The sequence below is a fragment of the Podarcis pityusensis genome, assembly GCF_964106645.2.
Source record: "Podarcis pityusensis genome assembly, chromosome: 6".
NCBI lineage: Eukaryota > Metazoa > Chordata > Lepidosauria > Squamata > Lacertidae > Podarcis > Podarcis pityusensis.
Window position 1 is genome coordinate 8110251 of NC_138030.1, and position 27024 is coordinate 8137274.

At 46.4% G+C, this 27024-nt stretch overlaps 1 protein-coding gene across 3 annotated transcripts in view; it reads left to right on the top strand.

Annotated features, from left to right (window-relative positions):
* The window catches only part of NKAIN4 (sodium/potassium transporting ATPase interacting 4), a gene marked incomplete at its 3' end in the record, with an annotated part of 108805 nt that overhangs the window by 65250 nt on the left and 16531 nt on the right, over nt 1-27024 (top strand). For all 3 annotated transcript variants that reach the window (XM_081011637.1, XM_081011636.1, XM_081011635.1), the window contains exon 5: nt 22685-22745. In XM_081011637.1, coding sequence (XP_080867763.1) covers nt 22685-22745 — 61 coding nt within the window. The remainder of the gene's footprint in view (nt 1-22684; nt 22746-27024) is intronic.

The window sequence follows — 27024 nt, forward strand, 5'->3', positions numbered from 1 at the left end:
GAACGCTCCTTTCATTTGTTGTTGTTTAGTCATTTAGTCATGTCCGACTCTTCATGACTCCGTGGACCAGAGCATGCCAGGCACTCTCTTCCACTGCCTCCTGCAGTTTGGTCAAACTCACGTTAGTAGCTTCGAGAACACTATCCAACCATCTCGTCCTCTCTCGTCCCCTTCTCCTTGTGCCCTCCATCTTTCCCAACATCAGGGGTTTTTTCAGGGAGTCTTCTCTTCTCATGAGGTGGCCAAAGTATTGGAGCCTCAGCTTCACAATCTGTCCTTCTAGTAAGCACTCAGGGCTGATTTCCTTAGGAATGGATAGGTTTGATCTTTCATTTGATCTGGTTAATTACTGCCACTGGGGGGTGGGATCCGATTCCCCAAAGCCTGACACCTGATGTGGTTGCTTTCCTGTGCCCAATGGACATGCCGGCCTTGGATGTTTGTGTGGATACAAACTTGATTTTTGACTCCTGTTGATGACAGGAGTCATCGTTCAACTTGCTGATTTCAGTACTTGAACACTGTGGCTGAGATCTAAGATGCTCTTTAGTGGGGACTTTTGACTCATACTGTTTGAAAAAGATTGAGATCACACAGAAAATGCTTCTGAAATTCCCCTTGGTTTCATGGAGAGACTGTGGAGGAGAGAGAATAGAAGCATGATGCCAAAGCCCCCTTGGGAACATACAAATAACTTCAAAGTTCTTTGGATCCTGCCCTCTCCGAAACAAACAAACAACAAACCCCTACACTCATTGCCATAAATCCAACAGTAATTAAAAATTACATAAACTTGATGTGTGTGTGTGTGTTTGTGTGTGTGTGTGTGCAAGAATATGATGGATTTCCCCACTCGTCTCAAATTCTTTTCAACCTGTACAAAACAAGCCCCTCAGCCCATCACACCAGGATGTGGCTCTGGTGCTGAGAGAGATTGTTCATTTAAAGTAAACCCAGGAAGAAGAAAAACAAAGAGAAGCAAGGCTTAGACTGGTATAGAAGGAGCATTTCCTCAGCAATAGGTACATCAAAAACTTTACCAGCCAGCATGACTGTGATTTAAATATTTATGTGTGAGCGTCGGGGAAGAAGAAGAAGTTGCAGAAAGGGAGAGAATCCAATTAGGCAAAGGCTGTGTGCGTCTCCCCCCAAGGATATAATAATACACCCCGTCAGAAAACAAAGCCGTTCTGACGCGCGTGCGCTCCCCCCCCCCCCCGGCTTCTGTTCCTGCAGACGCCAGCAGTTTGCACAAAAGTTGCCATCAAATGTCACAGCGCTTATGTTTATCCATACCCTCAATTATTTATTTTTTTCATTAACATGCCACAGTAATTGGTGCCGCCCGGTAATTGATTCTCGTTTGCTGCGGAGTAAACTGAAACAAAAAGTCTATTGTCTTCATAAAATGCCACTAGAGCGTGTGTACATTTTCTAGCATCTCAGCAATGGAAGCCACCGTCTTTTAAAATCTGCTTTGCTTTGTTTTGCATGAATATTACACTGTATGTCTCTCTATATTTTTACCAAGGGAGCTGATCTTAGTCCTCCCTGTCGCATGACAAATGTCATGTGTGAATCAGAGAACCATAGCTATGGCAAGGCAGCAATTTTATAAACCAGGATGAATTCATGGTCAAATCTGTGGTTGTGAGAACAGGATGCTAGACGAGATGAGCTACTGGCCTGATCCAACAGGTTCTTCTTACATTTTCATCCCCTGTATGAATATATTCCTAGGGATGGTCAACGCTGGCTGCATTCAGATATCACAGATATTTACTTTTCTTGATAATTTCTGCACTCCATGTGATCTTTCTCACAATGCAAATGCCACTTCTGGAAATGTAGTGGCATTCATTTCCAAGTTGTTTCCAGAAAAGAAAAGAAAAACCAGATTGCAACCCGAGTAACTCAGAAAATCACGAGAGTTTGGTGTTGCAAATTCACACAACAAAATATGTAGAGGTGTTCTAAAAGGTAAAGGCAAAGGTATTCCTGAGCATTAGGTCCAGCACGCTCATCTCGCTTTATTGGCCGAGGGAGCCGGTGTACAGCTTCTGGGTCATGTGGCCAGCATGACTAAGCCGTTTCTGGCGAACCAGAGCAGCACACGGAAACGCCGTTTTCCTTCCTGCCGGAGCCGTACCTATTGATCTACTTGCACTTTGACGTGCTTTCGAACTGCTAGGTTGGCAGGAGTAGGGACCAAGCAATGGGAGCTCACCCCGTCACAGGGATTTGAACCGCCAACCTTCTGATCGGCAAGTCCTAGGCTCTGTGGTTTAACCCACAGCGCCACCTGCGTCCCTATTATTCTTATTGACAACAAAAATATGAGGCCTTGCAAGACATCCCTGCGAGATGGAAACTTGGTTGCTCACTAGGGAGGTCAACTTTAGAGCGTGCACACACAGAAGGGAGAATCACACACACTTGGGGGTGCATCGTGGACACTCGGGGGTGAGGTTCACCGAAGCACAAATAAGGTTCATCTTTGGGGCAGATGATGCCATCTGTGGGGGCAATTGGGCTTGCACGCGGCCTGCATTTCCTTACCCTTGCTGGCTGAGTGGGGAAAGAGGCCCTTTCCTTTGTGAAAGATGTGGAGGAAAAAAGCCCTTAGGGAAAACTGGGACTAATCCGATGCTGCTTGAAACTGGCCATCCAGGGCCTTGCAGCCGTTGTCTCTGGGGGTTAAAGGCAGCCTTGCCTGTCTTCTTAATCTCATTTAAACGCAAATAGGAGCAGAACAGTCTCTCCCCTTCCACTCCCCCTCCCTGACCCACTGTGCTATAGACAAGTCAAATGGCTATGTTTTGATGGCGTTCTTGACCCTGCCTCCCTGGAAAGTAAAAGAGAGGGGGAGATAGGAGGGGTTCATCCTGTTGCACTCCTCATTTGCTGGTTTTTTGCCAGGGTGTGTGTGTGTGTGTGTTTCTCAAGCCCTTTCCAGTCCTACACATGAAAGTAGCTTTCATATGCTACATCAAGGTGTGGACAGCATCTGTGCAGGTTTGCTGCACATCTCCCCTCCCTGTTTCCTGCTTTGTCTTTTCCAAAATATCCATTCCAGTTCAATAGTTTTTGAGAGACAGGTGTGGAGGCAGGTGTGGAGGACTCCCTTGCCCTGAATGGGGTAACTGTGCCCCTGAAGGACCAGGTGTGCAGCCTGGGAGTCATTTTGGACTCACAGCTGTCCATGGAGATGCAGGGCAATTCTGGGTCCAGGGCAGCTGTTTACCAGCTCCATCTGGTACGCAGGCTGAGACCCTACCTGCCCGCAGACTGTCTCGCCAGAGTGGTGCATGCTCTGGTTATCTCCCACTTAGACTACTGCAAGGCGCTCTATGTGGGGCTACCTTTGAAGGTGACCCAGAAACTGCAACTAATCCAGAATGTGGCAGCTAGACTGGTGACTGGGAGCAGCCACCGAGACCACACAACCTTGAAATACCTACATTGGCTCCCGGTACGTTTCCGAGCACAATTCAAAGTGTTGGTGCAGACCTTTAAAGCCCTAAATGGCCTCAGTCCAGTCACTGGTGGAGGAAGAGGAGGGCGGGGGGAGCGCACCAACCCTGGCAGCATGATCCCAGTGGTGTGCCATCGCAGCTGTACACCTGCCCGCGCTGGGTGCCATGCCACACAGGTGGAACGCCATGCCCCCAGGACGCACGCTACGCCTCTGCAGACAGTGCACCACATCCCCGGGATGCGCGCCAGCCCTGCCCTGCCTGCTTTCCGCCCCCCGGTGCCAGAGCATGAAGCTCCGCCACTGAGTCCAGTATACCTGAAGGAGCGTCTCCACCCCCATCGTTCTGTCCGGACACTGAGGTCCAGCGCCGAGGGCCTTCTGGCAGTTCCCTCGCTGCGAGAAGCGAGGTTACAGGAAACCTGGCAGAGGGCCTTCTCGATAGTGGCACCCGCCCTGTGGAATGCCCTCCCACCAGATGTCAAAGAGAAAAACAAGTACCAGACTTTTAGAAGACATCTGAAGGCAGCCCTGTTTAGGGAAGCTTTTAATGTTTGAGGGTCTATTGTATTTTAATATTTTGTTGGAAGCCAGCCAGAGTGGCTGGGGAAACCCAGCCAGATGGGTGGGGTATAAATAATATATTATTATTATTATTATTATTATTATTATTATTAGACGCGGGTGGTGCTGTGGGTTAAACCACAGAGCCTAGGACTTGCCGATCAGAAGGTCGGCGGTTCAAATCCCCGTGATGGGGTGAGCTCCCGTTGCTTGGTCCCTGCTCCTGCCAACCTAGCAGTTCGAAAGCACGTCAAAGTGCAAGTAGATCAATAGGTACCGCTCCGGTGGGAAGGTAAATGGCGTTTCCATGCGCTGCTCTGGTTCGCCAGAAGTGGCTTAGTCATGCTGGCCACATGACCCGGCAGCTGTACGCCGGCTCCCTCGGCCAATAAAGTGAGTTGAGCGCCGCAACCCCAGAGTCGGTCACGACTGGACCTAATGGTCAGGGGTCCCTTTACCTTTACCTTACAGGCACGCCAATTGGGAGGGGGTGGCAGGGACTAGGCTCCCCAAATTTCTGAATGAAGGGGACAGGCGCCCTCAAAGTTCTGCACCGGCCATTTGCCTCAGCAGCTGTACAGCACAGAGTTGGGACTCAGGATGAGGTCGAAGTGCTTGTATGGCAACGCAGGAGGGAGGGAAGACGGATTGTTTTCTTCCAAGATCCCACATGCCAAAATGAAGCTAGGAAATGTCTCCCCATTTTCATCGGAGAAGAACCTGCCTTGCCTGTTGGCTGTTTCCATTTCCAAACGACAGCCTGAAACGCTCCCAGGAAGATGGCAAATGTTGACTTTGATGGCAGATGCTACAGCGAAAGCTAGAATGAGAGCCACCGGCATATGCTACATTTCCACCAGTAATAATTGCCCCCCAGCAAATGAAGGGAGTGTGTGTGTGGGAAAACAAAGGTTGCAGGCTGCCATCTGCACATTGCCGTGATTTCGTCTTCACCAGCTGCTGGTGGGAGCTTGCCTGCAATTCTGAAATGCGGGCGAGAGCTTGGGTGTTGCTGGGGCCTGCCCCCCACTTCTAGTATGGCCAAAGAGAACAATTTTGCTCCATGGGATTTCATATGACACATAAAATTAAATACATGGCTGTATGGTGAAAGATTGCTGTTGTGATTATTAATAAATGTTTTAAGGGGTTGCTTTTAAGAGTAGCTTGCAGGATTAAAACATACAACAAAACCCTTTTAAACCAAAGTCAGTGGTAAACAATAAAGAGGCAGTCGGCCCCACAGTAAAAATGGAAAGCGTATTGCTGGTGGTCAACAAAAGAGGTTTAAAGGCTCTCTCAAGGCAAATCTTTTAAAAATGTAGTATAAACACTGACAACTGGGAAACACTGGCCTGTGAGCGCTCCAGTCGGAGAACAGCCTTTGCCAAAGGTGTCGTGGGTTTTGAAGACACTCGAACTCAGGACGCAAGGGAGAAAGGTGCTAAGAGGAAGGCATGCTTGGCAAACCCTAACCATGATCAACTCCTGCCCAGAAACCAATGTCCCCACTGTGGAAGGATGTGTGGATCCAGAACTGGCCTCCACAGTCACTTACGGACTCATTATTAAAACCGTGTTTATGGAAGACAATCTTACTCGGCTACGAGTGATCACCAAAGAAGAAGAAAGAATACAATTCAGTAATAAAATGTTGCCAGTGGCACATCTGCACCATAAGTTTAAAGCGCTGTTATACTGGATCGCCAGTGGTGACTCTCCACTCCCCACAAAGAATCCTGGGAACTGTAGTTTGCTAAGGGCATTGAGAGTTGTTAGGAGACCCCTATTCATCCTTACAGAGCTACGGTTCCCAGAGTGGTTTAACAATCAACCCTTTCCCCCATGGATCTCTTGTAGCTTTTAGGAGGGGAACTGGGTCTCAGCACCCTTACCTAATCTGGGACACAGGTGGCGCTGTGGTCTAAACCATAGAGCCTCTCCTATTGCTCTGTCCCAGCTCCTGCCAACTCCTTCCATCACAGTGTCCCGTTTGGCCAGAAGTGGTTTAGTCCTTGCTGGCCACATGACACAGAAAACTGTCTGTGGACAAACGCCGACTCCCTTGGCCTGAAGTGAGACGAGCACTGCGCTGACTGGACTTGACAATCCAGGGGTCCTTTACCTTAGCTTTTACCTTTACTCAGATCAGATCAGGTGAACCTCTTTTGGTACTGTGGATCCTTCCTCCATCTGTAATAATGATAAGGCCTGCCAGACCCAAGACGAAAGGCTTTCCAGAGACAAGGGGCCATGACAAAGAAGGCGCTTTCCTAGAACTCAACTATCTAACTGCTATCAGAGGTGGGCAGGAGAGAGCGCCTGTCATTGACCTTAACATGCAGGGGGGCTGAGATGAGTGCATAAGAAGGTAAGATGAACCTACTGCTCTGAGCTCTAGCAAGAAGAATGCCCAGTGGCCCTGCCATCCTTCCCCAACCCGGTGCCCTCCAGTTCCCATGATTTCCCAAGTTAACGGGATTGCAAATAGATTTGGGGGTTTTAACATGAAAAGGACCATGCTGGTGGGAATCAATCTCTGTGTAGCAGCGATGGGCTTTAAGCTTGCCAGCCAAGCCTCTATCACTGCACATTTGCGTATTTGCGCATTTGCACGAGGGCCCTTCCAGGCTGCCCTAGCCATCTGCCTGAATCCAAGAGAGCGAGGGATGTGGGGCCACATTTGTCCTCAGGGCTGTCTTTACCGGGGGTGCAAGGGTGCGGGGCACCTGGGCGCTGAATTCTGGGGGGTGCCAAATGTATACCTACGGTATACCGGTCCCTCTGGATTGGTGGCAGTGAAAAGCAATGGAGTGAAAGTCCCCTCCTCCATCGCTCTGTTACTCTGTAGCCCCCCCCCCCCAAAAAAGCTCAAAGCTCAACAACTTTGAGTTTGCCCCTCCTAAAAAAAAAAAGCTCAATAAAAGTTAATTTGGGGGCAGCTAAACTAAAGTTTTTGGGACGCGGGTGGTGCTGTGCGTTAAACCACAGAGCCTAGGACTTGCCAATCAGAAGGTCGGCGGTTCGAATCCCCGCGACGGGGTGAGCTCCTGTTGCTCGGTCCCTGTTCCTGCCAACCTAGGAGTTTGAAAGCACATCAAAAGTGTAAGTAGATAAATAGGTGCCGCTCCGGCAGGAAGGTAAACGGCATTTCCGAGCGCTGCTCTGGTTCGCCAGAAGCGGCTTAGTCATGCTGGCCACATGACCTGGAAGCTGTACACCGGCTCCCTCGGCCAATAAAGCAAGATGACCGCTGCAACCCCAGAGTCGACCACAACTGGACCTAAGGGTCAGGGGTCCCCTTTACCCTTAAACTAAATTTGGGGGCACTGGGCGGATCTTTGCACCCTGGCGGCGCATATGCTAAAGCCAGCCCTGTTTGTCCTGCGCCAGAATCAGAGGCGACCCCCAAACCAGCTAGGGAGACAACTTGCTGTAGCTTTTAGCAGCTCCACAAGCGTAGAATGTGGCTGTTGTCAAACCGGCATCTGTTCAGGGCTGCCCAGAATCGCCTGGTGACTTCCTGTAACAACTTCATGGTGCGTTCTGGCACCTATTTTTCTCGGGGGGGGGGGTGGAGAACGCTGCCCAGAACTGCAGTGCTGAAGGGCTAAGGATGCTTGATCTCTATTGCCATAAATGGTCCAGCTCTCTCCCCCTTTAGGCTGCATCTGAAAGCAGAATAATGATGAGGTCTCCGAATAACCATTTGGTTATCCGTGCAGCTCTTTTAATCTTCTCTCTGAAGTCCGCCCCTCCTGCCTCTTTACCATTTCCCCCTCCTTCCAGCTCTCTTTGATTTCTGATTAAAACATTTAAAACTGGGCAAATGGGAAGAAACTTTAACGTAGGTCAGAACTTGACCGTCAAATATTTGAAGAGCATTACTTTTTAAATCTTGGGGGGTGTGGGTGGATGTCTGGAGGACGGGAGAGACATGAGGGAGGGTCTATTATTCATAGCGCCGTTTTTCTTTCAAAGCAACTTTAATTTGAAAAGAAGTCTCCATATTTCACTTTATTTTATTTAAAGAAGAATAAGGGCCTGATTTCATGAGGTGCGGTATGAACTGTGCCGGTTAGAGTCATGTATAATTCAGGCTCTGAAATTACAAGTTGGAATCTCTTGTCTTTCAAATGGTAGATTTACATTTCCAGACAGTTACACAGATGAAGTTGAGGGAGCACCGTCAGGCCCCAGAGACTGGCATGGCTCCATTAAAGGCTTCTGGGAAATCGGGTCTTATATTTTAGCGCATTCTGGATATGTCTCCCAGAGGGATGAGAGAGCAGGGGCTGCTTAGCACTTGACGGATTCCTGCCTCCAACAAGAAGAAAAGAGATGGAGGCGAATGCAAAATCAAACGCCAAGTGGGATCAAAACCTGAGAGCAACCTCAATTGCCAGGGAACCATAGGAACAGAGGAAGCTGTCTTATACTGAGTCAGACCATTGGTCTGTCAACCTCAGTATTGTCTACACTGGCAGGCAGTAGCCCCACAGGGTTTGAGACAGAAGTCACCATGCCCTCCAACATTTCTCTGATGACAATAGGAACATCCTAATCAACGACAACAACAGCAACAGCAGCAGCAGCAGCAGCAGCAGCAACAACAACAACAACAGGGAATGTCCCAGTCCCTCTAAGTGTCCCTATTTTCCAGGGACAATCTCAGATTTGCAGAAGCTGTCCTGGTTTCTGATATGATCCTGGAATGTCCTGTTTTTCCTTAGGATGTCCCTATTTTCACGGGAGAAATGTTAGAGGGTATGGAGTTTTGCGACCCCCAAGCCAAGGAGATAAGTAACTATACAACCTACAGAAGACATCATGGGGATGTCTTTTATGGGGAAGGTTTTTTTTTTAAAAAAAATAATGTTCTATTATGTTTTTATATATGTGACTGGAAGAAGCCAGTCATATGGCTGTTATGAGAAAACAACAACAACAACAACAACTGACTAGGACGTCCCTATTTTCATCAGGGGATGCGGGTGGCACTGTGGATTAAATCACAGAGCCTAGGACTTGCCGATCAGAAGGTCGGCGGTTCAAATCCCCGCAACAGGGTGAGCTCCCGTTGCTCGGTCCCTGCTCCTGCCAACCTAGCAGTTCGAAAGCACGTCAAAGCGCAAGTAGATAAATAGGTACCGCTCCAGCGGGAAGGTAAACGGTGTTTCTGTGCGCTGCTCTGGTTCACCAGAAGTGGATTAGTCATGCTGGCCACATGACCCAGAAGCTGTACCTCCCTCGGCCAATAAAGTGAGATGAGCGCCATAACCCCAGAGTCAGCCACGACTGGACCTAGTGGTCAGGAGTCCCTTTACCTTTATTTTCATCAGAGAAATGTTGGAGGGTATGAGAGCTGTGTCTTCAGCATAATGAAGCTGGCAGATATGCCTCTGAGGCGAGGGAATTCCACAACTGGCGACTTCAATAGACAATGGCCTTTTCCCAGGAGTTTCCTCTCAGCACCCAGAGTTCATTGAGGAAGCCACGATTGTTTAAAGTGGTATGCTTGTGCTGTAAATGTGCAATGTAGATGATGCTTCTTGGGCTCACAGCCTCTCTGTACCCGGGCGCAAGGAAAGCTGGCCCATTGCCTCTGGGCAGGAATCTCCTGCTCAAGCAGAATTCTGTTTCCAACCTGCCCAGCTGATGATCCAAGAAACTGAACACAGTCCACCTGCACATCTGCGGTGGTCTCCCAGATGTTTGACAAAGGAGCACAGGAAGCTATCTCATACGGAACCCGTTCATTGGTCCCTGTAGCTCATTATTGCCTACGATAACTTGGCTCTGCAGGGCTTGAGAAAGGCATCTACTTTGAGATGCCAAGAACTGAATCTGGGACCTTCTGCAAGCAAAGGAACTTCCTTACTGCTGAGCTACAGCCCATCCCCCAGTGCTTGCCATGTTAATGCAGTTGACAGGAAGATGACAGTAGGAAAAGCAGGTTCAGTGACCCTTCGACAGTGGGCTGCCCTACATGCCTGGTGGGCTGCAGTTGGCTCGGCGGGTCAAAAGTTGTAACGCTTATAGGTATTTGTTGGGCTTTAATAGAATTCTAATGGGACCCATCTATCACGGAAAAATGCATTCTCGGTCTATTACAAGCTAGGCTTGTTCAGCACCTTTTGGATCACCGTGGACTCTTCGTCTCTCCTGGGTTCTCCCGCCCCCCTTCCTTGCTCCCCTCCTTTCCATTGTCCTAATTCTCCTCTTGATAATTTCCTGCCTACGTTGACCTTGAAGCATCTTCTCTTGTGGGCAAACGCCTTGATGGATGGTGCTGTGATACATAGATCAAAAACTCTTTGCCTTCCATGCTGAGACAACGGGAAAAAAGTAATTTCCCTCCGCCCGCTGCCACCCGATCCATTCTTCCTATTGCCAGAGGATGCTCGTCTTTAGAAGACTTTGGGGACATTTTAAGGCAATTGACTCTCTTTTCCACAGAACAGATTAACACACACACACACACACACACACACACACAGAGGTCTGCATGACGTATTTTTTGCAGGTGGGTTGATTGTGTAGGAAATTCATTAGCTCAGTGGTAGCAGGTCTACTTCAATCCCCAGCATGTGAAGGATATCCGTGAAGGATAAGACTATCAATGGTACTGGTTTTGATGATTACATGTTACCAGGGATCATAACTAGGAGTGTGCTATTTCACTCATGTCCTTTTTGTGGGTTTCCCACACATCATAGTTTGAATAAAGCTATAACAGGACATATCAGAGCCAGCATGGTGTAGTGGTTAAGAGCAGTGGACTCGTAATCTGGTGAACTGGGTTCGCTTCCCCGCTCCTCCACATGCAGCTGTTGGGTGACCTTGGGCTAGTCACACTTCTCTGAAGTCTCTCAGCCCCACTCACCTCACAGAGTGTTTGTTGTGGGGGAGGAAGGGAAAGGAGAATGTTAGCTGTTTTGAGACTCCTTAAGGGGAGTGAAAGGCAGGTATCAAGTCCAAACTACTCCTCCTCCTCCTCCTCCTCTTCATCATCTTCTTCTTCTTGTTGTTGTTGTTTAGTCATTTAGTCGTTTAGTCCTGTCCGACTCTTCATGACCCCATGGACAAGAGCTGCTGCACCACACTGTTGACTCATGTTCAGCTTGTGATTCACTAAAATCCCCAAAATCCTTTTCACATGTACAACTGGCAAGCCATGTTTTTCCCATGTTATATTTGTGCAGCTGATTATCCTTGCCTAAGTGCAGAACCTGACATTTATCCCTACTGAAATTCGTTTTGTTAGTTTAGGCCCATTTCTCCAATCTGTTAAGGTCATCTTGAATCCCGTTTTTGCCTTCTTCTTTCTGTCCAAAAACTGAGAACCGATAACACCCATAACAAACAGTAATATTATAAGGGGAACAGAGTACGCATGAAAACATGAGTATATTCACGGTGTCTTCAGACTCATTTGGCAAAGTCATAGGTGCATGACAAAAGAGAGCCAGTGTGGTGTAGTGGTTAAGAGCAGTGGACTCGTAATCTGGTGAACTGGGTTTGCTTCCCCGCTCCTCCACGTGCAGCTGCTGGGTGACCTTGGGCCAGTCACACTTCTCTGAAGTCTCTCAGCCTCACTCACCTCACAGAGTGTTTGTTGTGGGGGAGGAAGGGAAAGGAGATTGTTAGCAGCTTTGAGACTCCTTAAGCGGAGTGAAAGGCGGGATATCAAATCCAAACTCCTCTTCTTCTTCTTCTTCAACTGTGGCCAGAGAACATAATAGCTGCTTGAAGGAGAAGCAAGGAGGCTGTAGCTAAATGGAAGAACATTTGCATGCAGAAGGTTCCAAGTTCAATGCCTGGCATCTCGAGTTGGGCTGGGAGAGATTCCCTGAGAGATTCAGAGAGCTTCTGGTCAGAGTAGACAATGCTGAGCTAGATGAACCAGCCATCTGACTCATTATAAGGCAGCTTCCTATGTTCCTATATGCTCGTATCAATTCTTGTGGAGCAAGAATCAGCAATGAATTCACTTAAACATTTACATACCTCAGTGTTATGCTTCCTTCTTTGCATTGCGCTTTACTGCTGTGACCTTTCAGAGTTTGATTTTTCTCCTGCTATTGGCTTTATACCATTCATATTTCATGCAGAAGGCAAAACGTAGCAGAGCTTCCAGGCGTTTTCTATATCCCCGAGGTGCTGGCTTTCATTACAGCTTAGCATGGAAAGGCAGATCAGGCTCACATGATGTGCTCTTCCCCGAAACCCTCTGCTTGCTCTAGAAACCTCTCCGATCCTGATGAGCTGGGAGGCTGATGTAACCTCTTTGGGTAAAGTAGGAGAAGTGAAACAATTGAATAAACAGTAATTCATTATTGATGAAACCCCATGTTGGAAAGTCGAAGGCAGTGGGGGATGAGGTCAAAGCAGAACAAAGGATTTAATCACTAAGTGGGATGTGTTGGAAACAAAGTCAAAGGAATGGGAGTAAGGAATGAGATGCACAAGGCCAACGAGAGACCTTGGAAAACTGCTATCTAAGGATGTGTCCTTGGGGACATGTTGAAAGGGTTCAGAAGGGTATTTCATATGCTTCTGGACCTATGCTTTGTTGTTGTTATTGTTGTTTAGTCATTTAGTCGTGTCCGACTCTTCGTGACCCCATGGACCAGAGCACGCCAGGCACTCCTGTCTTCCACTGCCTCCCGTAGTTTGGTCAAACTCATGCTGGTAGCTTCGAGAACACTGTCCAACCATCTCGTCCTCTGTTGTCCCCCTCTCCTTGTGCCCTCCATCTTTCCCAACTTCAGGGTCTTTTCCAGGGAGTCTTCTCTTCTCATGAGGTGACCAAAGTATTGGAGCCTCAGCTTCAGAATCTGTCCTTCCAGTGAGCACTCAGGGCTGATTTCCTTCAGAATGGATAGGTTTGATCTTCTTGCAGTCCATGGGACTCTCAAGAGTCTCCTCCAACACCATAATTCAAATGCATCAATTCTTCGGAAATCAGCCTTCTTTATGGTCCAGCTCTCACTTCCATACATCACTACTGGGAAAACCATAGCTTTAACTATACAAACCTTTGTTGGCAAAGTGATGTCTCTGTTTTTTAAGATGCTGTCTAGGTTTGTCATTGCTTTTCTCCCAAGAAGCAGGCGTCTTTTAATTTCATGGCTGCTGTCACCATCTGCAGTGATCATGGAGCCCAAGAAAGTAAAATCTCTCACTGGCTCCATTTCTTCCCCTTCTATTTGCCAGGGGGTGATGGGCCCAGTGGCCATGATCTTCGTTTTTTTGATGTTGAGCTTCAAACCATATTTTGCGCTCTCCTCTTTCACCCTCATTAAAAGGTTCTTTAATTCTGCCTATGTTACAACCCTAGAAAGCTGTAGAGCAGCCTTTCTCAACCTGTGGGTCCCCAGATGTTGTTGAACTACAACTCCCATCACCCCTAGCTAGCAAGGTCAGAGCTCAGGGATGATGGGAGTTGTAGTCCAACAACATCTGGGGACCCACAGGCTGAGAACCACTGCTGTAGAGAAATGCAAAGGACCCCTGAGCACAAGGGGAATCTGGGAGGCAAGCAGGTACAACCAGCAGTCTAATATCCCATTTCATTGCCTTTCCATTCTGAGAGTGTAAGAAAGGACTTCTTATATTCTCAGAGATGGATATAAGTGACGTGCTAATTAAAAATTTCCTAAAATGCTACTCAAGGCCAGTGAGATCTCAGTGATGCCCACAAAATCCTGGTTTCTGTCTTACTCCATTCAGAGACTTTGGCGTCCATTTCGTATGGACTCGATTATTAGATTCCTAGGCAGAGATTTAAGGTAGCTGGGTTAAATTTCCGTTACCCTAGTCCTGAGCCCATGGGATACAGTCAGCTATAAATAATCTGATCGAATTAATAAATGGAAGGATCCAGTTGCTTATTACCTTTTCAAGGACATAGGAAGTTATAAATGTCAGCAGCCAGGGTTCATATTTCTGGGGCAATGATGAATTTTTAATCCTTTGTCCAATGCTTAATGTATTTTGGTACTTAACTTTCCTACGTGTCATACAGTGGGCAAACAATTACATTGAAGGATATTTGGTTTAAGCTTGCTGATAAAAGGAAGGTAAACGAAGTTTCCGCTTTGGGTCTTTGAAGCTGGGCAGGCTTCCGGCTTTTGATTTTTGATTTTTGAAGAGTTTCTTCATAGAGTTCAGGACACTTTCAGCTAGAGAAAGTGGGTATCTGAGCATTGTGCCACATCTGACAGCACATACATAGAAAGGCATGGGGGAAATCATAAGAGATATCTTTCCCCTGAAGACCCACCAAACCTGGATCTGGGTATCTTCCAAGAAAGTGCAAGACATTCTGCTTCTCATTGGCTTTTGGTGGCCCCAGATATAGCGTGATGATGTGAGATGAAGGTGATTTAATCAGTGCACTTGGAACTTGAGGATTTTAGGTTATTGTTACCTGGGCGTTTGGGATGTGATAAATCAAAGAAGTAAATAATGAAACACCACTAGCACGACAAAAAAAACAACATGCTGGATGTTGCTCACAAAAGCAACTACTCTATTTCGAACTTAAAAATGGAAAGCGTAATGCTGGTGGTCAACAAAAGAGGTTTAAAGACTGTCTCAAGGGAAATCTTAAAAAATGTAGTATAAACACTGACAACTGGGAAACACTGGCCTGTGAGCGCTCCAGTTGGAGAACAGCCTTTACCAAAGGTGTCATGAGCTTTGAAGACGCTCGAACTCAGGACGCAAGGGAGAAACGTGCTAAGAGGAAGGCATGCTTGGCAAACCCTCACCATGATCAACTCCTGCCCAGAAACCAATATCCCCACTGTGGAAGGAAGAGTGGATCCAGAATTGGCCTCCACAGTCACTTACGGACTCATTGTTAAAACTGTGTTTACGGAAGATAATCTTACTTGACAAGAAGAAGAAGAAGAAGAAGACTGTGTGCAGGTCATTGTTTCAGCACCATGACCAGACCCGCATACCTCTAAAAGCTTTCACCTCCACTATCTCAAAGGGCATCCATGCACCAGGAACAGTCTGGGGTTGTATTTTCCCTTGGCTTTTCAGCATCTTCTTTGCCCCAGGCTCCTATGCCTTAGCCCACTACAGTGGTACCTCGGGTTACAGACGCTTCAGGTTACAGACTCCGCTAACCCAGAAATAGTACCTCGGGTTAAGAACTTTGCTTCAGGATGAGAACAGGATGAGAACAGAAATCGCGCGGCTGCGGCGCGGCGGCAGTGGGAAGCCCCATTAGCTAAAGTGGTACCTCATGTTAAGAACAGTTTCAGGTTAAGAACGGACCTCCAGAATGAATTAAGTTCTTAACCCAAGGTACCACTGTAGTGTCCTAGATGGTGTGCTGTTGTTTTTTCATCAAATCTTTTTTATTAAGTTTTACATTACCAATTAAAATTCAAACATTAAACATCAACATCAACGTTTAGGATTCCATGAATCCTTTGACTCCCTCCACCTTTCCATGGTTACCAGTATCAATCTTTTTTCAACTGCTTCTCTTATTTTCTCTTTTTTTTAAAAAAAAAGTCCAGTTTTACCATAGTCTTTAACACATTACAAGCATTATGCAAATCCTGCCGAAGTTTTTACTTGTTTAAAGTGTTTTCTTAAATACATTGTAGATCTTTCCCATTCCATCTTAAAGTTCTTCTCTTCCTGGCTTCTGATTTTCCCTGTCAATTTCACCATTTTTGCATAGTCCATTTGTCTTTGGTCGGGACTTTATTTTCTTTCCATCTCTGGGCCAGTAGTATCCACACTGCTGTCATTGCATACATAAATAATCGTTTCTGCTTCTTTTACATGGTGGGTTTTGCCATGGTCACCCCTCGAGATGAATGGACACACCCTGTTTTTCTTTCCTCCTCACGAGTCACGTTGCTTTTTGTGTGTGTGAAAAACCTCTTACTAAAATTGCACAATGATGTGTTTGCATGGAAACCAGAAAAGCACAGTTGCTGTAGATTTCCGAAAGGTTGCGTTGACCATCTGGAAAGTGCTGGGTCCTCTTCTTGTTCCAGCCGCTGAAGGGTTTGAAGACCATCTGGAAACTGCTGCATCCTCTTCTTGTACAGGGGATTAAAGACTTTGCTTCAGCTGCATATTTATTTAGGCAGAATCCCTCATTTAGGACAGAATAGGTAGTCAAGCAGGGAGAGGCTGCCTCTGAGCAGCTTAGCAAACACCTGAGCAATGAATGTCTGACACTGCAGTCATGCCAGTCACAGCAGCTTTTATAGGACCAGGTGGAACCCCAATTGGCCATTGATGTCACCTGATCTCTGTCAACTTGATAGCTGCAATGCCATCCATTGGCTCTCTCTCTCTGTGTGTGTGTGTGTGTGTGTGTGTGAGAGAGAGAGAGAGAGAGAGAGAGAGAGAGGTAGCATTTTCTTCCTCCTGGATGCAGCTACAGCTGTGGGGTGAGTTAGGTGCTCATGCCCTGCCACTGGAACCCCCTGTACAAATACCGTATTGGCCCGAATATAAGCCGCACCTTTAAAATTCGGGGGGAGGGGAGAGCCTGCGACCAGAAGGAGGAGGAGTACCAAGAGGAATGGAAGAAATTTAAAGACTATTTAGCTAAATATGTTAAGATAACTTAAATAGAATTACTTGCGAGCACCAGATTGGCCTAGGATTTAAATAAGTGATGTTGTAGAATACTATGGTTTAAAAAAAAATGAAAAGAAAGAAAGATGTTAATTGACTAAGTAAATTTTATGTGAAAATAATTTTGGAAAACTGCTATAATGATTTATATGGAAATTCAGCCGGGGGATTTGAGGAAGTCACACAATAATGTTAACAAAAGTGGAATTATTACAGTTAGGATTAATGTTTGTTTGTTTGTTTGTTTGCTTGTTTGTTTTTTGGATGTTTTTTTATTTGTCTGTTATAAATTTGGAAAATTAATTTGGAAAATTGAAGAAGAAAAAATTCGGGGGGGGGGCAATACCTGAATATAAGACGCTCCCTTAAAATTGGTGGTGACCATGTGGTCCGAGCAAAAAATTGTGGCCCTACAGGACCCACACAGTGCACTGGGAAATGATGGGGGGGCTGCCGAAGAGGCCCCAACACTCCCCCGAAGCACCAGCCCTACACGGTGCAGCTGGGGGGAGATTTGCATAGGGTGGTGGCAGAGGCAATGGCCTCCCTGGGCAACCACAACCCCCGCTCACTAGGGCTGCAGCAGGAGTTAAAAGCTTAGGCGCAGCAGGCAGCACGCCGTTGCCCCGCACTCCTGGGCTGCTCTCTGGGGGGGGGGGGAGCTGCGCCGCTTCCCCCCTTCGTTCTGATGGCTCAGGGGAGGCTTGGGATCGGTGGGCTGGACGAGCACCATTGTCTCACACCCTCAACAGCCCTCGTGATGGCATCCAGGGCTGTTTCAGCAGTGATATCGTAAGGTCGCGAATATAAGCCGCACTTTAACTTCTCATGGTCGGAATTTGGAAAAAAGGTGTGGCTTATATTCGGGCCAATATGGTATGCCCCCACGCCAGTGCTGCTTTCTTGGTTTTATGGTCTGTTTGAAATTTGTATAGGACACATCTGCCAATGGCTTGGTCTCCCTACAGGCTTTTTGGCAGCAGGTGAAAGTATCTCCACGACTTTCTTGAAATGCTTACATAGGAGACATAAGGTAGAGGCTTTTCAATGCCTTTCCATGAGTCTGCACAATGTTGCTTGGTGCAAGGAGGATCTCAAACTAGGATCCCTGGCTCCTCCAGATCTGCCAGGCACCTCATTTTTAAGGTTATTGTAGGCCTTAATTATTTGTTTTCCACTGTGAACTCAATCCACTTTAACGAGGAATTAGGACCAAACAATTACTCACACTGCAGGAAGGCAGAATGATGTATGAGGGGACTCTGGAAAGTGGAGTCATTCATTTTTAATACAAGAGAAACATACATCACACCGCTGAACAAAAGGCAGGATAATGAGGTTTCTGTGGGAGGGATTATGGAATGCATTTGGGTTTGGCAGGTCTCTTCTGAAAGCTCCGCTCTGAAGAGGTTGAGTAATGTTTTACATTGTTTTGCAAAAAAAAAAAAAAAAGCTGCCTCACCAACTCTGAATCTCCTGAGCATCTTATTAAGAGTTGCAAGGATGACGGAATGCTCACTTTATTCTCCTTGGTCTGATGGACACCAGGAAGTTCAAGCCAACAATACATGCGGGTGAAGGCGCCCATTCTTTGGAAAGGATGGAATTTGCTTTTGTGCCTGACAGAAGGAGCAAAATGGATTCTATTGAACGATGGCAGGTGATTGTAGGGTTCGGGAAGGGACAATGGCATTAGGCAGGAATTCAGCATCCTGGGTATGTCAACATCTTATTCTTTTACAAAGCAAGTTTCTGCAAAATATAAGCTTGAAAGCTTGGGCAGTGTCTGCAAACATTCAGAAGGTGGCTCACTGAGAAGGCTAGTCGAAACCAGGATAAATTATGGAGGAACCACGACTCAGTGACGAAGTCTGAGTTTTGCCTTGCAGAAGGTCCCAGGCTCAACTCCTGAAATCTCCAACTCAAAGGATTTAGGAAATGTAGGAAACTGTCTTATATCAAGTCAGACCATTGGTCCATCTGGGTCTGTATTGTCTACGCAGACAGGCAGTAGCTCTCCAGGGTTTCAGTCAATGGATATTCCCAGCCTTAGTGAAGATGTGTGGGACTGAAGTTGAGACCCTCTGCATGCAAGACAGATGCTGAGCTTTCCCATGGACCTACGGTTCTTCTCCCAAAGTACCAGCTGATGAGAAAGTTGGCCTGGTAGGCTGCTGCGAGAGTTAACAGTTCCGAACTAGATGAACAAACCATCTGTCCTGATATAAGAGCACTTCTTAGGTGTCTATGTAAAATCTATAGGGTTGCATCCAATATTGTTGTTGTTGTTGTTTAGTCGTTTAGTCGTGTCCGACTCTTCATGACCCCATGGACCAGAGCACGCCGGGCACTCCTGTCATCCACTGCCTCCCGCAGTTTAGTCAAACTCATGCTGGTAGCTTCGAGAACACTATGCAACCATCTCGTCCTCTGTCGTCCCCTTCTCCTTGTGCCCCCCATCTTTCCCAACATCAGGGTCTTTTCTAGGGAGTCTTCTTTTCTCATGAGGTGGCCAAAGTATTGGAGTCTCAGCTTCACGATCTGTCCTTCTAGTGAGCACTCAGGGCTGATTTCCTTAAGAATGGACATGTTTGATCTTCTTGCAGTCCATGGGACTCTCAAGAGTCTCCTCCAGTACCATAATTCAAAAGCATCAATTCTTTAGCGATCAGCCTTCTTTATGGCCCAGCTCTCACTTCCATACATCACTACTGGGAAAACCATAGCTTTAACTATATGGACCTTTGTTGGCAAGGTGATGTCTCTGCTTTTTAAGATGCTGTCTAGGTTTGTCATTGCTTTTCTCCCAAGAAGCAGGCGTCTTTTAATTTCTCAACTGCTGTCACCATCTGCAGTGATCATGGAGCCCAAGAAAGTAAAATCTCTCACTGCCTCCATTTCTTCCCCTTCTATTTGCCAGGAGTAATAATAATAATAATAATAATAATTTATTATTTATACCCCGCCCATCTGGCTGGGTTTCCCCAGCCACTCTGGGCGGCTTCCAAAAGAATATTAAAATACTATGATACATCAAACATTAAAAGCTTCCCTAAACAGGGCTGCCTTCAGATGTCTTCTAAAAGTCTGGAGGTGATGGGACCAGTGGCCATGATCTTCGTTTTTTTGATGTTGAGCTTCAAACCATATTTTGCACTCTCCCCTTTCACCCTCATTAAAAGGTTCATCCAATATTCATCCAATATTGGATATTCATCCAATATTAGTCTTACTTAGATTGACCCATTCAGATTTATGAGCTTGACTAACTTTGGTCTGGTAGTTTTGATGTATATACTCTGAGTATAACTTAGTTTGATACAACCCACACAATGCATTGTAAATTGTGCAAAATAAGAGCAAATGTACAATTTTCCCAATTTATATGAGCTGTAGAATTCAGAACATTGATTGCATTGATCCTTCCTTCCTCCTTCCACATTAACTTCAAAAAGGGGGGGGGGGCCCAGGTAACTACCAGCTGGTGAGCGTGACATTGATACCAGGAAAGGTCTTAAAACAGATAACTCAACAGTTGGTCTGTGAGCTCTTAGATCCAGCATGAGTTTCTCAAAAACAAGCAATTCCAGATGAATCTCATGTCTTTCTTTCGATGGAATTAAAAGCTTGGTGGATGAAGGGAATACATAGTGTATCTTGATTTCAGTAAGGCAAAGTCTTACTGAAAAAGTCCCCCATGATCTTCTTGCAAGGAAACTGGTAAAATGGGGGTTGAACAAGGTAACTGTTAGGTGGATTTGCAGCTGGTTGACTGACCGAACCCAAAGAGTACTCATTAATAGTTCTTCAACATCCTGGAAAAGAAGTGACAAGTGGGGTGCCACAGGGTTCTGTCCTGGACTTGTTGTTGTTCAACATCATCATCATCATCATCATATATTTGTACCCTGCCCATCTGGCTGGGTTTCCCCAGCCACTCTGGGCAGCTTCCAACAAAGACCAAAAATACACTAAAATGTCACACATTAAAAACTTCCCTGAACAAGGCTGCATTCAGATGTCTTCTGAATGTCAGGTAGCTGTTTATCTCTTTGACATCTGATGGGAGGGCGTTCCACAAGGTGGGTGCCACTACCGAGAAGGCCCTCTGCCTGGTTCCCTGTAACTTGGCTTCTCGCAATGAGGGAACCGCCAGAAGGCCCTTGGCGCTGGACCTCAGCGTCTGGGCAGAACAATGAGGCTGCAGGTGCTCCTTCAGGTATACTGGGCCGAGGCCATTTATAAATGTCTTTGGAGGAAGGAATTGAGGGGATGCTCATCAAATTTGCAGATGGCACCAAACCGGGAGGGGTAGCTAATGCAGAATCAGAATTCAAAACGGCTTCAAGTTACAAGAAAGGAGATTCCGACAAAACATCAGGAATATCTTTCTGACAGTAAGAGCTGTTCAACAGTGGAACAGTTTCCCTTGGGGAGTTGTGGGCTCTCCTTCCTTGGAGGTTTTTAAGCAGTGGTTGGATGGCCATCTGTCATGGATTCTTCAGCTGAGATTCCTGCATTGCAGGGGGTTGGACTAGATGAGCCTTGGGTTCCCTTCCAACTCAACCATCCTATGATTCTATGTTGTACGACACGGGTAAGTAGAAGGTGGATCAGAATCTGCTGGCTGATCTCTGGGTGATCTGTAGCAGACTGGCAAAGGTTTCTATTGTCAGGAGACAATGAAGGAGAGCACCCTTGGGGTGAAGTCAGATTGCTGGAGAATTACAGTGCCTGCTGTGATTGTAGAGACCGATACGGGAGAGACATGTTTTATTGCAGCTGGGGCAGATGAAGGCATCCGGTTGAGCTGATGCACCATGGCGTTTCTTCTTTCTGCGCTCCTCCCAGTTGTCTAACAATAGCGATAACTAGTTAGCCAAAGGAGCCCCAAAGCAAAATGTTAAAATAAAAAATAAGTTATAGTCAAAGCTTTTCTCCCTCTCGTGTTATTCTGGAGCTCAGGGCTACCCAGTGAAGCTGAATGTAGAAAGATTCATGACAGACTAAAAGAATAAATTCTTAACACCACAAATACTCTCAAGTTCAGACCCTCAAGATGTAGTGAGGGCCAGCAACCTGAATAGCTTTAAAAGATTAATAATATAATAATAATAATTTATTATTTATACCCTGCCCATCTGGCTGGGTTTCCCCAGCCACTCTGGGCGGCTTCCAACTGAATATTAAAAACAATACAGCATCAGACATTAAAAACTTCCCTAAAAAGTTCCCCTTCAGTTGTCTTTTAAACATAAAATAGTTGTTTGTTGCCTTGACATCTGCTGGGAGGGCGTTCCACAGGGCAGGCGCCACTACTGAGAAGGGCCTCCGCCTGGTTTCCTGTAACCTCACTTCTCGCGGCGAGGGAACCACCAGAAGGCCCTCAGCGCTGGACCTCAGTGTCTGGGCAGAACGATGGAGGTGAAGATGCTCCTTCAGGTATACTGGACCGAGGCCGTTTAGGGCTTTAAAGGTCAGCACTAACACTTTGAATTGTGCTCAGAAACGTACTGGGAGCCAATGTAGGTCTTTCAGGACCGCCGTTATACGGTATCAGCGGCCACTCCCAGTCACCAGTCTAGCTGCCGCATTCTGGATTAACTGCAGTTTCTGAGTCACCTTCAAAGGTAGCCCCACATAGAGCGGATTAGACAAATCCCTGGGCCATATTGTTATCAATGACTTCTAGCCATGATGGTTATATTCTACCTCCACTGTCTCAGGCAGCACGTTTCTGAATATCAGTTGCTGGAAACTGAAGGAGGGGCGAGTGTGTGTTTGCACTCAGATTTTGCTTGTGAGCTTTGCACAAGCATCTGGTTGGTCACTGTGACAACAGGATGCTGGGTACATTATTGGCCTGATCCAGCCAGACTCTCTATAAAAATAGTTCCACTCTTTCTATATAGCTTTGACTGTTGTTTGTTCTATGCGTACAGCGCGTATATTCCTTTATGTAAGCACTAGTCTTGGAGCAAATATTATGATTATGAGTCCTTTTATCTTTTCTTCTTCCAGCTGGTGGGCTTCGTCTATGCCTGTTACGTTGTCAGTGTTTTTACAGAAGAAGAAGACAGCTGTAAGTATTCGCCGCAGGACAGATCCCTGGCCGTGGGTCTTAATCTGATGCCCTTCCTCTTAGAATGGAATTTATTTTATTTATTTATTGCATATATATATATATCTCACCAGGGAGCTTGAGGTGGCCTACAAAGTTCTCTGCCTCGCCGTTTTATCCTCACAACAATCCTGTGAAGTAGATTAGGCTGTGAATGAATGCCTGGCCCAAGGTCATGTGATGAGCTTCTTGGCTGAGTAGGGATTTGAAGCCTCATCTCCCATGTTTTAAGTCTCTAGCTACCGTCTATCCTCCCTGAACAGTGCTCTATGTACACTTTTGAGTTAAGGTCGTTCATGTTTGCTGTGATTTTTTATATATGCAGTTTAAGCGCAATGCTTTAAAAAGCAACGAAAAATATTAAACGGTGACCTTTCACTCCAGCTTCAAGAGGCAGCATTTTGCCAGTTAAACTGTAAGTTATCTCCCACTTCTTTCTATAATTGCAAACAAGGCAACTGATTCTACAGAGGCTTTGGTTATATGCAAATGTGTTTACTTGATCAAAAAGGCAGGTGATTAGTCAATGAAAAATTCTTTTTTTATAATTTTTTTAACGGTTTTGCATACTTTTATACAATTTAACTGTAACCATTTCAAAGCATTAAAATGAAAAGTTTCTTTCAAACCTTTGGACTTCCATCCCTTCCTCCATGGGTTCAATTTCCTAAGAAAATATATATATATTTTCTGCATCTTTTACCCTTATCTATCTGTTATATATTCAGTTTCCAAAGTTCATTTCACACTACAAGTGTCATTGTATCCCTGCCAATGATCTTAACTGTTTACAGTGGTCTTTTAAGTATGTTTAAAAAATTATTCCAGTCTTTTAGAAATAATTGATCTTCCTGGTTTCTGATCTTTCCTGTCAGTCTCGCCATCTCTGCATATTCCATTTACTTGGTCTGCCATTCTTCTCTGGTCAGCACTTCTCCCTCCTTCCATCTCTGGGCCATAGCTGTCAGCTTTCAGATTTGAAAATAAGGGATCAGCAGCCTCACCTGTCCCAGGGACAGTCTATGGGATATCTAACACAATCCGGGATAGCAGCGGGAAGCAGCAGGAAATGGCGCTGGAATAAGGGAATTTCCCGCCAAAAAAGGGAAGGTTGACAGCTATGCTCTGGGCTAGTGTCAGACTGCCAAGCAAGGCTTACCTTCCCACTCTCTGTAAATAACAGCACAAAGTGAAAGCAGTCTTTTGGCAGCAACAGAGAGGTTTATTGAACACAGCACAAACATTCAGCGTCCGTTCTCATCGTGCAGGTGCTCCCAGTTGAGTTCGTCCCACTTCCCTCTAGTTACTTCCTGAGGGGATGTTTAGGGATGCGGGGGAGGATATATTGTCTAAGATATCCTATCCCAACTTTACAAGTTCAACAAAATCAGCAGAGTTAACATTCCCCTTTTTTAAACACATGCACAGCAGATAGCTTGCTCAGACTTGTCAGAGTCTCTGTAAATATTTCCTGGTATTTCCCCCGTTTAATCCCTCCTAAAATAAGACGCTACACAGTCTTCTGTAAAGTGTAAAACGTTTACTCACAAGTAATCATCTGTTCACACAAAGGTTCCCAGAAGGCAGACTTGAAAGGTTAGAACATAGTTTAAATGTGGTGACTATCTCCTTACGGGAGAAAGACTCCCTTTTCTTCTCTTGGCCTGGAGCCAAGGGTGCATCTTAGTAGTGCTGTGGTTAAGATGGTATTGATAGAGACAAGAGGGACAAGATGGTCGCCAGCCTGTGGTTCTTTCTACTTCAGGAGAGGCCATGCCCATCTCAAGTTACACATAGGAAGTTTCGTCTCAGTCCTGGGAAGCAGTTAGTTCCGGCTGGAGGACTGAGACAACCTTCATGTCTACTCTAGCAATATTGTGCTTGACTGCACCTGATTCTTACATCCCACACTTCCGTCTTCCCGTCTCCTCACCACGTGATTCCTCCACCACTGAGCCTTCTGAGAGGCTACCGTATCCAGACTCCTGGCTCTAGGTCTCATGCACTGCACACTTTCTAGTGAGGGAGATCCAACCAGCTCTCTCTCTTCCCGTTCCTCTCCCTTCGATTGCTCTTCCCCCAGCTATCAGTTTCCGAACTGTGTCCTTCCTCGAACCATTGCTCTAGGTCGATACTATCCTCCTGCTCCAGAGGAGCTTCAGGATCAGGCCCTTGTTCAGAGGGAGAGGGGGGCTCTTACCATTTTTCCTCAGAGCAATACCTTCAGTCTGGTTCCTGACAGCTAGAAGCATTCTCGCTGCCGTCATTGCGTACATGAATAGTCTCTTGTCTTCTTAATAATAATAATAATAATAATAATAATAAAAAATTTTATTTGTACCCCACCCTCCCCAGCCAGAGCCAGGCTCAGGGTGGCTAACACCAATAAAAGCACAGTAAAAACATTATTGGGGGGTGGGAACCCAATTTAAAATACAAGTTAAAATGCAATTTAAAATGCAGCCTCATTTTAAAAGCAGCCGATAGATCAAGACCATAAAGGGAGGGAAACATAAGGGTCAGACTGAGTCCAAACCAAAGGCCAGGCAGAACAGCTCTGTCTTGCAGGCCCTGCGGAAAGATGTCAAGTCCTGCAGGGCCCTAATCTCTTGTGATAGAGCGTTCCACCAAGTCGGGGCCAGTACTGAAAAGGCCCTGGCTCTAATTGAGACCAATCTAACCACCTTGCGACCTGGGACCTCCAAAATGTTGTCATTTGTGGACCTTAAGGTCCTCCACGGGGCATACTAGGAGAGGCGGTCCCGTAGGTACGTGGGTCCTAGGCCGCATAGGGCTTTAAAGGTCTAAACCTTCTTTTGGTAGCTCTTCACCTATTATACCTAACAAAAAAGCTTCTGGTTTTTCAACAAAGGTTTTCTTAAACATTTTCTTTAACCCATTATATATCATTTCCCAGAAGACTTTTACCACTCCACAAGACCACCAGTCAGTGACGAATTCTTTAGTCAGATGGCAACCCTAACAAGCTGATTTCTCAGTGTGGCAACATTTGGCTACTTATTCTGGCTCTGCAAATCTACCCCAAGGTTTGCTCTGTTGGGGGCTTCCAATGAGCTCATGCGGTGACATCTATTACATTTACTGTGGGGCTCAGTGTATTCTTTATTAAATATATATATATTGCTATTCATAAAAAACATGAGAGAGGTTAACAACAATTGTACATCAAACCATGCAATAAAAGCCACGTGAAAAGTTGAAACCAGAAATCGGCTAACTATTAAAATCTGTTCTTAATTGCTTGCATAACGCTGGCAGAATAGAAAAGTTTGAGGCAGGTACCGTATTTTTCGCCCTATAGGACGCACTTTTCCCCCTCCAAAAATGAAGGGGAAATGTGTGTGCGTCCTATGGGGCGAATGCAGGCTTTCGCTGAAGCATGGAGAGCAAGAGGGGTTGGTGCACACCGACCCCTCTCTCTCTCCAGGCTTCAGGAAGCTATCCGTAAGCCTGGGGAGCCCACGGGAGTTCCCACAGGGCTCCCTAGGCTGCGGATAGCAGCCTGCTTGCCCGGAACGCGGGGTGCACTGAAGCAGAGCGCCCCGTGTGGAATTGATTGATTGGTTTGGCGTGACCCCCGCTAATTGATTTACGATCCACAATTAGCTCTTTATGCCCGGCGCGCTTCCTCCGAGCTGCGCCACTCAGCTCCGTCTCCAGTAGCTCTCCAGTCACGCCTCAGCAGAGTTGAACACAGCGGTGAAAACTGTCACGTAGCTTCACTTAGCTTCCGACAAACACACACAGAGTCCAGGTTTGTCTAATATCAGTCCTTTATTCCGACATTCCCCAGGGATCTCCTGGGCTCACCGCAGCCATGACAAACTGCGACCTTCCTCCTGCAAAGACCAGAGGGGAACAGAGTAAACTCCTCCCAGCTTCTCCCAGCTTCGAAAGCTGACGTCAGAATGTTGAGGCATCATGGGAACAACTTAACCAGTTAAGTTCCAAACCCAACACCCCCTCTTGCCGAAAATTCTGACAAGACCTTTTTGAGTTCAACACCTTCCCCTTTGCCTTGTGCCCCTTCCCGGCATCTTTCCCAGGCACCTGTTGAACCCCTTCAACACTCCCAGAATCACACTGTGCGACACTTTTCCACGCACTTGTGACCTGATACCCTACTGACCCATTTGGGCCAGCAGTTGTGTCTTCTCCGTCAGACTCTTCCCCCTCTGACTTGACACCCTGTTTGTGAGCTTTCTCCATTACGCTAACC